This window comes from Talpa europaea, assembly GCF_964194135.1.
Source record: "Talpa europaea genome assembly, chromosome: 13".
Taxonomy (NCBI): Eukaryota; Metazoa; Chordata; class Mammalia; order Eulipotyphla; family Talpidae; genus Talpa; species Talpa europaea.
Window position 1 is genome coordinate 33,239,261 of NC_140080.1, and position 10,280 is coordinate 33,249,540.

Sequence of the window (10,280 nt, forward strand, 5' to 3'; positions counted from 1 at the left end):
TCTTCTTGGCTGGGGGGAGAGAAATACCTCTCTCACCTATAGCTAAATCTTGGGAGACACTGCCTTATAGCAAGCTTAAATGCTAAGTCCAGAAATTCCTACACCTTTGAGTATCTGGGGTTCAAGGATCTTTCATCTTCAGAAAGATGAACTGCCATCCAGTGTTTCCTCAAATGTGGGTGCCACGAGGAGAGACTCAAGAGTGTTCCCAAATCCTCAGCTATTGGGTTTGGAGGTCTGGGGTTTCTTGGCTGCTCAGTGGCTAAAAAAAAGAAGGCTGAACTTGGGGACACACTCATTCCCATGCTTTGTCTGCTTGTGTCTCCTTGAGTCAAAACATCTGCTTGGGGTCTGGTGGCTCCAGCCCAGCTCAGCATGGGGTACCCAGCTGTGTTGTTAGCAATTGATTTTTGATTCTCATAAGACCAAACTCTCCCTTGCTTCATCTACCTCTTGGAGGTCTTGCTGCCCCCTGTACAGGTGAGCGGGTGAGACAGTTGTGACGGAATACACAAAGCTTCTGCTCAGGAGCCAAGAGGCCTGGGGTCAAGTGCTGGTGCTGTGTGACCTTGGGACAGTTAACCATGGAGTAGCGGGTGAGAGCACGAGCTTTGGTGTCAGACACACTCAGCCCCTCCACTTTTTTAGTGTGGTCAGGGGCACGTCACTTCACCTTCCTGCACCTCTGTTTCCTTTCCTGGCAAAAGGGCATTCCACTAACACCCACCTTACCTTCTCTTTGTGAGAAGGATACAAGATAAGTGCATGTTGACTAGAATGCTTGGAACATAGTAGGCACCTGGCAAAGGTCAGTATTAGATTATTTCATTCGTCTTGGCTCCTTCATCTGGGCTTGAGGCGAACCCTACCTTCTCCTGATGTTGAGTCTCAAATAGAATCTTGAATATGAAAAGAGTTTTGTAAATACTTGGAGACGAAGGGAACTCCGGGCAGTGTTTCTCATTTTTGCCTTGCTGCCGCCTCAGCCCTTCTGACTGGGCAGCGTGTGGGGGACCACAGCCGCCGCCGTCTCTCCTCTCAGGCAGATCCTTTTCTCCATTACAGAACATTGGCAAGAAGATGTCCTGCCAGCAGTTCATTGCCAACTTGGACCAGCTGAATGACGGCCAAGACTTTGCCAAAGACCTGCTGAAGGTATGACCTGCTACGTGTCCCACATCCCAACTGTGCCAGAGGTGGGTGGTGAGGAGAGAGCTCCCTGCCTCGCTAGACCCCGACATCCCAGAGCCGTAGTACTGGAGTCAGGACCTCTATGACTTTGGGGCTGAGTTTACTCTTATGTGTGACCTGAGTTAGGTAGAGGGGGTGGGCTTTGTGAGATTTACTCTTAGTGTTCAGGTACCAGCACTGCTGTGGTGGTGATCATCAGGACTCTGCCAGTCTCTCACAGCTGCCACTGCCATCACTACCACCTTGACCACCATCACGATCACCGCCACCACCACTATCACCATCATCACCACAGGGAAACGCCCTCTCTTTCCTCCAGCATTACCAGAAAATCAGGAAATCTGGTTTTCTTTTGAGGCATGAGCCCATGGTAGAAGTCCTGTCTTTCAAGTCTGGTTCAGGTTTTGTCCTTGGAGAGAGAGGAACAGTTTTTTTTTTTTTTTCCCTGAGGTGGGGTAGATGATGAGATCAGTTTTTGATAGTGGGTTTGAAGGACCCGGTGAAACAGGTGGACAGTGGGATGGTGAATCTGCAGGGTAGAAAATAGAAGATTGTCCCCATCACTCTACTTACCATGGCCATCACCTTCACCATCAAGAAGCACTTAAGAATATATTTGTAAATGAGATGAAATTAATCTCCGTCTCACCACCCGCTTGTCTACATCTCCCCCATCCTTCTACCCATCCTCCCATGCGGTCATCCTTCCCTTCCCGCACCTGCCAGCTCAGTCATTCACCTGCATACACAGCCGTCCATTCATCCATCACCCACACACGTACACCCCACAATCCCAGGCCGTCTCCCATACATTCTCCACATCTGCTCACATCTACTCATCTATCCAGCCACCTGCCAGCTTCCCCCAACTAACTGTCCACTACCCCATCATCCGGCCACTCATGCTCAAATCTCTCCACATCTACCTAGTTATCTACACAACCATCCACCTACCTGGCCCGCATCCACTTCCCCATCCAACAAAGCTGTGACTCAAATGCCGGGGCAGAGGTGTGCTCTCACTGCATCCTCGTTACTAGAGGTAGATGAGATTTTGTTGTCTGAACCTCCTCTCTCTCTCTCTCTCTCTCTGCCCTTCTCCCAGGCCCTTTACCACTCCATCAAGAATGAAAAGCTGGAATGGGCCATGTGAGTAGTGGCCATGGGTACGGGTCTGGGGAGACTGAATCACGGGGAGGGGGAAGGGGGAAGGCGCTCGCCACTCTCCATGGTGCTGATCCCTCCCAACCCGGGGTCCTGTGATTCCTAGGCAGCTGGTCAGCACCTAGTGTTGAGTCCCCCTTTGGGTTCTTTTCCTGTCCTGATGTAATGTGCAGTGTTTGTACTGCCATGGAGTAGGTTGAGCTGTGACTTTAGTTCACAACTGGATTTCTGTACTGGGGACGTTGCTTTTTTTCCCCTGTGGGAGGTAGGTAGGCACGAGTCACAGGGTCCCGCTATAACCCCAAGAATATGAACGTGTTTAGGTGGGAGCCGGTTTTGGCAGCAAGGAGATATGACTGCCCCCTAAATTCTTCCTTTGTGAAGGTAGTGAGACATGGAGGTGCCCAGCCATCTGTGGTGACCTTACTGATTAAAGAGAGGGACTTCTGGGGAAAGTGACCTTCCTGCCCTGCTGTGCAGCCCAGGGCAGCACCAGTCTTTGCATCCATATAAGGACTGATAAGAGCACCAACCCCACAGGGAAGACGTGGCATATATTTGCCAGGCTCCAAGGGGAGCCTAGAAGGTAGGGGCCTTGTCTGCTGGCCCACCCTCCCCCTGCAGGCCTGTGAGGCTTGGGCAGCAGCTTCAGTCTGGACGTGGGTTATTGCTGGACAGAGGAGAAAAAAGAGCAGGAAGGAGGCCTGGAGATGCTAAGGTCTCCAACTTTGTGATCAAAGGGTGAGGATTGGAGCTTGGAAAGCTGCAAATTAAAGGTCAGAGGTCAGGGGTCAGCACTGATGACTTTGAGGGGTTGAAGAACTGGATCTGTGATCTGGAACTGGAACCTCCTCATCTCTGCGCTTTGCCTCCAGCTGGTTCTAGAAGGGTGTTTGGCAGGGAGAGGGCATGTTGATGCGAGGCCCAGGGGTGCTCAGACCTAGTCCTTTTGTAGTGATGAGGACGAGTTGAGGAAATCGCTGTCTGAGCTGGTGGATGACAAGTTTGGAACAGGCACAAAGAAGGTGACTCGGATCCTGGATGGTGGCAACCCCTTCCTGGATATCCCACAGGCGCTCAGTGCTACCACCTACAAGCACGGTGTGCTGACCCGGAAGACTCACGCCGACATGGATGGCAAGAGGAGTGGGTGTCAGGCGGGAGAAGGGGCGTGGGGAGGGATGCTGGTCTGGAGGGGGCCTGGCCCCTTAGCCACTCCTATGGGGATGCACACCCAGGACATGTAGCGGGGATTGTGGGGAGATATTGGTGGTTGCGGCCACACTACCCGTGCCCCCCTCCCCAGCGCCCCGTGGGAGGCGTGGCTGGAAGAAATTCTACGCGGTGCTCAAAGGGACCATCCTGTACCTGCAGAAGGTGAGAGGCTCTGCAGCGCCCTTGCCCAGGCAGCGCCCCCCAGTTCTCTGTCCAGCCCCTGCCTGTGGGTGTGCAGAGGGGCGCCCAGGGCGGGCGGGACCTGGGCTGAGGCAGATGGCTCGCTTCAGAGGCCTGACTCAGGCTCAGCCGGGCCTTGGCGGTGTCAGGACGGGACTCTGAGGATACCCAGTCAGTCCTGTGTAGGGGGTACAAACCCGGGTGCAGGGAGGACTGTTTGGTGTGATTTTGGTTGGGTGGGCTGGTGGCAGTTGGAGCTGAGAAATGGAGGGAGATATTGGGACAGAGAGAGGGGTTGGGGCACAGAGAGGGAGGACTGTGAGGGTGGGGGATGTGTGCGCCCCTAAGGGAGCCTGGCAGTGACGTTGACTAGCTGCGCCCCCACCTGTCCAGGACGAGTACAGGCCTGACAAAGCTCTGTCCGAGGGCGACCTGAAGAACGCCATCCGCGTGCACCACGCGCTGGCCACCAGGGCCTCCGACTACAGCAAGAAGTCCAACGTGCTCAAGCTGAAGACAGCCGACTGGAGGGTCTTCCTCTTCCAGGCACCGTGAGTAGGAGTGGGAGCCCCCTCATTCCCTCCCTGGCTCGGGGGCCGTAGCATCCAGGCCGCACCACTCCCTCCTCGCCTGCCTCGGCTCCCCTTGTACATTAACTGCCTGAGCCAAACCAGCAGCTGCGGCCCCTAGAGCCCCCGCTCTCCAGTGTGGTTCCCTGTGTCTCCTGGAACCCCGCTAGGAAAGCAGTTTTCCTGGCCCCACCTCGGACCTGCTGAGTGAGGAGCTCTGGGACCGCCAGCCATTAAACGTGGCTTTCTTTTTTCCAGTTTTGTTGAGAAATAACTGATGCCCATCTCTGCCCATTAAGGTGCTGGGTGATGGCAGGATTTACATACTGAGGCGAATGGCCATTCAGCACAACTGTCTTCTCTAGATACAATAAAAAGAAGAAAAAAGAAAACAAAATGTCTTCCTCTAATGAGGACTCTTAGGATTTTCTCTCTTAACAGTTTTCCTTTCTATGATAGGTGTGTTAGCTGGGGTCCTGCGGCTGCACACAGTGCCCTAATACAAAATTGCAAGTTTGGACCATTTAACCTACTTCCTCCAACCCCCTCCCCCAACCCCGGCCCTGATAACCCCGGATCTGGTCTCTTTTTCTATGACGTTGTTTCTATTTATTTATTTATTTAAGTTTTATTTATTTATGTGTACAAGAACTGGGGTATAGGCCAGAGGTGTGGGGGGGTGAGAGGATCACCAGAGACAGAGTGGGGAGCAGAACAGGCAGACTGAAGAAATACACTGCTGAGGGGAGCAGCGGGCGAACCAGGAGAGGTCTGCTGCACCATGTGGGTAGCTCCCTGGCAAGGGATCGAGTTTGTACTGCAGAGGCTGTGGATAGCGTCATAGATTGTGTCTTAACCCCTTGCGCCACCAGGGAGGCCCATGACTGTTTTTAGATCCACATGTTAGGGATATCAGACAGCATTTGTCTTTCTCTATCTGATTTATTTCATTTATCACATTGTCCTTAAGGCCTGTGTTCTTGGTTGTCAGCCTCCTTGTTTTTTTATTTTTTAAAGATTTATTTATTCATACAAGAATGTTGTACAGGCCAGAGGCGTGGGAGAATTCACCAGAGACAGTGGGGAGCAGAACAGGCAGACAGACCGAAAACACTGTTGAGGGGAGCAGCAGGTGAGACAGGAGAGATATGCCACTACCATTTGGGTAGCTCCCTGGCCAGTCGGGAATTGAACCAGCGCTCCAGAGATTGTGGACAGTTTCGCAGAGCTGCATTCAATGTGCTGTGCCACCAGGGAGGCCCCTAGCCTCCTTTTTTTTTTTTTTTGGAAAGATTTATTTATTTATTTTTACAAGACCCAGGGTACAGGCCAGATGCGTGGGAGGGTGAGCAGATTCACCAGAGACAGAGCGGGGAACAGAAGAGGCAGACTGACAAAATACACTGCTGAGCGGAGTAGCAGGCGAGGTCTGCTCGCCATGTGGGACCCTTACCGGCTGGCGGGGATCGAACCGGCGCTGCAGAGGTGGTGGACAGCTTCACAGCCCAGCGCTCAACCGCCTGCGCCACCAGGGGAGGCCCTAGCCTCCTTGTTTTAACAAGCCTGCAGGTGATTCACATTTAAACCGAATCCCTAAACGTGGGCCGATGGCTCTTTATGAATCCTCCTCCACTTTGAATGGGGAGGGGCAAGAAGGAAAGACCCGCCTTACAGTTTCCCCCTGGGCCTTGCACCTGCTCCATGCACCCCATCCCTCTGTGACTTGAGGTTGGGGCTTCATGTGTCTCATGAGCCTGAGAGGAGCGGGGCTAGTTGGACGAGCTCTCACGTAGCGTACACCTCCCTGGGGAGGTAGGGACGGGGCCGGAATAGGACAGCCCAGTGGGGTCTCCGGGTGCCCAGCTGCATCTAGTGAGCCCCTGGATCAGGGGCCCTCGGACCCCTCAGCGCCAGGGCTGTTAGCACTGAGCTTGGGCAGCTTTATTTTCACATGGTGGCCACTGGGGCAGAAGGGGAGCTTGCTCACCCCAGCGACCCCGCCCATCCAGCCTGTTCCGCCAGCGTCCCTCCTTTCCCACCTGTGTGAGGTGTCCTCCCTGGGCCAGGAGAGGCTGGACAGTGGGTGCTGGGTCGGGGCTAGGAATCCTGTTGCGGGAAGCCCTCTCCTCCCACCCCCTTGTCCCCAGGAGCAAGGAAGAAATGTTGTCCTGGATCCTGAGGATCAACCTGGTGGCCGCCATTTTCTCAGCCCCCGCCTTCCCGGCCGCGGTCAGCTCCATGAAGAAGTTTTGCCGGCCCTTGCTGCCCTCCTGCACCACGCGCCTCTGCCAGGTACACCCTGTCAGCTTCATGGCACCGCTGCCCGCCAGGCCCTCATTCAACACGCTGCACCTCGCTCCTTCGCGGTGCCTGGGCCTGGCCTCAGAGACAGGCCAAGGGGCAGACATTGCTCTGGTCACCCCATGGCGTACCCCCACAGTGGGGGTCTGGCTGCACTGTGGTGAGCGGGGCGCATGCTTGTCTGTGAGTGACGGTGTCTCCACCTGTCCGGGTGTGACCTGGGCCGTGGTCCTAGTGTGGTTGGGTGTGAATGGGAGTGTGCAAATAGCATGGAAAGGAGGCTGAAGCCAGCCCGCCGCAGCCAGCGGGTGTGTGTACACGAGAGTCCATGTAAGCCGGGAGCCCTGTGTCTGGTGATTTTGTTGGTTTGGGGGTGTCTGTATGTCCATACAATATGGGGGCTCAGGTCCTGAGCGTCCTGAGGAGAGCAGGGCAGGAAGGTGCGGGACACCCCCTCAGATGCAGGACCTGGCTTTACCCGCACGTATGGGCCGGCCCAGGTCAGGCCCGCTTCCTTTTGGGAAAACATCCTGTGGGACAGGACAGGCTCGGCCCAGGACGTCCCGAGGGTGGCCTCATCGTCCAGGACTTGCCTCCGCAGGAGGAGCAGCTGCGTTCCCACGAGAACAAGTTGAGGCAGGTGACGGCAGAGCTGGCTGAGCACCGGCGTCACCCGGTTGAGAGGGGCAGCAAGTCCAAGGAGGCCGAGGAGAGCCGGCTGAAGGAGCACTATCTCACGTTTGAGGTGAGCCCTGCCGGGGGCGGACGGCGAAGGCCGGGGCGGAGGGGAGGCTAGCTCCCCTGCCCGCTCCACCGCCCACGTCAGCCCATGGCTGGGGCTTTCCGTTCGGGGCTTCCCCACTTAGGGCTCTCTTGAGGCCATCGCGAACCGGGTGTCCTGCGGTCCGCACGGCACGGCTGCCCGTTGCTGGTCACGGGTCTCTTAAAGAGCCCCCGCTGGGCTTCCTGTCCCCCTCATCCCCCACGGGCCCCTTCTTTCTGTCTGTCCCGTTGGCCCCCAGCCCGAGTCCCCCAGCCCCCCGCCGTGGGCCGGGCTGGCGTTAGAGTTAAGAAGCTCCGATGCTGCCGGCCCTGCCGTCTCCGTGCTTGCCGCGGCACAGCCCGCTGCCAGCTCAGGGCATGGCCCTCCTGTCCGTGCCCGCCCGCCCTGGGCGGCGTCGAACGTCTGAACCGTCACCGCTTGGAAGGTGTAACAAGTCGCGTATTGCTGTTTTATTTTGGATTAAAATTATTTTTCATTGTGATAAAACACAGCATAATTTATCATCTTAACCATTTTTGAGCGGGCAGTTCAGTAGCCCACGTCCCGGACTTCAGTTTTCCCAAGTGAAGCTCACTGAACGCCAGGTCCTCAAGCCAGCAACCCCCTTACTCTCCCCCTCACCCCCACATCTGAGTTCGACTAGGAACTTCATCCTGAATCTGTGTTTTGGGGACCGGCTTTTGTCGCTCAGCTTCAGGTTCTCGGGCGTCGGGTCTCCCCGCGCCTGCAAAGCTGAGCCGTCGCCCCGAGGCGTCCTCAGTGCATGTCCCGCCCTTCACCTGCTGCCGGACACGCGGCTGCTTTCAGCTTTCACCTACGTTGACTGATGCTGTGAACGTGGGTGTGCAAATATTTCTTTGAGGCCTTGCTTTGAATTCTTCCGGGTCCAGTATTGCTGGATCGCAGGGTAACATGTTCACTCTGAGGAACAGCCACCGTTCTCCACAGAGACCGTTACACCCCCAGCGGTGCCCAGGGCCCCGGCCCCTGCAGCCTCTCCGGGGCCTTATCTGTTCTTGTCTCGGGAGCAGTGATTCAGAGGGGAGCGAGGGTCTTGCTGTGGGTGTGATTCGCTTCTCACGATCAGTGACAGCGGGCGTTGTGTTTGTGCCCACTGGCCGTTTGTGCGATTCCGAGAGAGAGAGCGAGCTGTGGAGGGCCCTTGCCGTGGTGAAGTTGGGGTGTTCATGCTGAGGAATAGCGGTCTGTGGTGTGTGTTCTGGACTCTGGCGCTTCTCAGACGTGTGGCCTGCAGATACTTCCTTCTGTTCTCTCCGCTGCCTTTTTCACACTCACTCATTGTGTCCTTGGATACACAAAAGTTTTTAATTGTGTTGTAAAGCCATTTGTCTATTTTCACTTTTGTTGCCCGTGCTTTTAGGGTCATATCTGAGAAGTCGTTGCCGATTGATTTGGATTTTAATATTAGGAGTGAAATACCGGCTTCTCTCGCCTATGTGTTTATTGGATGATTTCCAGTTGTATCCTTTTTATTGATTTGCGAGCTCTCTGAGAATTAAAGAAATTAATCTTGAGTCATAAAAGGTACAGATAGGTTTTACATTTTGTCATTCTTTTGACTTTGTTTTTTGCCTTTTCTGCCCTTTCCCTAGAAAAGCCGTTACGAGACCTACATCCACCTCCTGGCTGTGAAAATCAAAGTGGGCTCTGATGACCTGGAGCGGATTGAGGCCCGGCTGGCCACCCTGGAAGGGGATGACCCTTCTCTTCGCAAGACACACTCAAGCCCTGCTCTCAGCCAGGGCCACGGGACTGTGACCGGCAGCAAAACCGCAAAGAGTGCCAGTGGGCCTGAAACTTAGCCGGCAGGATGGGAAGGCCCAGAGGCCAGCAAATGCCCCCAGAGGGGCCAGTGAGCACAATTCTAGCCAGGGGGCCACCGAGACCAGCCCCAGGCAGTTGATGGGCAGCCGGCGGCGTGCAGAGAGCCCCACAGACAGAGGAGATGGAGATATACTATTTAGGGCATTGATCTTCTTACATCCTGGGCTTCTCCGGGCATTGGGCCTTCTCCTGGCCCTGGCATCCCTGCCCACTGTGGAGCCTAATTTTGTAGGCCTGTTTTGTGCATGCTCTAGACACCATGTCACTCATGTCACCAGAGGAGCGGGAAGAGCTGTTGATTTGGCAGGGCCCCCTCTTCTCACAACTTCCTCTCCCCAACCCCCTTGTTTCTGAGGGCAGGTCATCCCAGGTTTCGGCTTGGACCCTACCCCTTCTCCTCCTCCCTCTGAGTTGACCAGCAGCGGTTCTGCAGACCACCAGCACCGTCCTCCTTCCTCCAGCAGCCTCTGGAACGTCCTGCGCTCCTGCCTCATGTCACAATAAGGCAGGAGCAGGGTCTGCTCCCTCAGTGCCAAGTGGTCTGCACATACGTGTGCGCCCACCTCACCTTCATCCGTTGAGGTCACCACTGTTTTCTTTTATACGGACATAAATGTATATGTATAAGAATTATATGTATAAGGAGCCACTTTAAAGATGGCTTTGGAACTGTTATCAGAGGATGAGACGAGGGAAAGGCCTGTCTCAGAACTCCGCCCGTTACCGAGAGGCTGCTCTGTTCCATGGCGGCCCCGAACCCTGGGAGCCCAGGTGGAGAGAGTGCTCACCTGCTCCCCCCCCAGTTTCCCCTCTTGCAACTGACCTGTGACTTACTCTGCTGTTCTAGTCCATGCTTTGAAGTAGACATTGTGTGTCCTGTGCCAGCTGTCTGTCCCGCAGGCATCCCAGCGTGAGTGGAATGGAACCATGGCCCTGTTTATAATCTTCTGGTCTTTGTGTTGGTGCTGCCGGGTCTCTGAGTGCTGGACGTGGCGCTTGTGCAGCTCGGCCGCAGCAGTAAAAGACGCTCT

General features: G+C 55.3%; 1 protein-coding gene across 1 annotated transcript in view; it reads left to right on the forward strand.

The window, feature by feature from the left end:
- PSD2 (pleckstrin and Sec7 domain containing 2) overlaps positions 1-9,227 on the forward strand; it is a gene marked incomplete at its 3' end in the record, with an annotated part of 29,310 nt that extends 20,083 nt beyond the window's left edge. The window contains exons 7-14 of the mRNA XM_084252565.1: positions 1,066-1,155; positions 2,297-2,340; positions 3,311-3,501; positions 3,662-3,732; positions 4,144-4,301; positions 6,467-6,611; positions 7,222-7,365; positions 9,018-9,227. Coding sequence (XP_084108691.1) covers positions 1,066-1,155; positions 2,297-2,340; positions 3,311-3,501; positions 3,662-3,732; positions 4,144-4,301; positions 6,467-6,611; positions 7,222-7,365; positions 9,018-9,227 — 1,053 coding nt within the window. The remainder of the gene's footprint in view (positions 1-1,065; positions 1,156-2,296; positions 2,341-3,310; positions 3,502-3,661; positions 3,733-4,143; positions 4,302-6,466; positions 6,612-7,221; positions 7,366-9,017) is intronic.
- Positions 9,228-10,280: the final 1,053 nt, after the last annotated feature.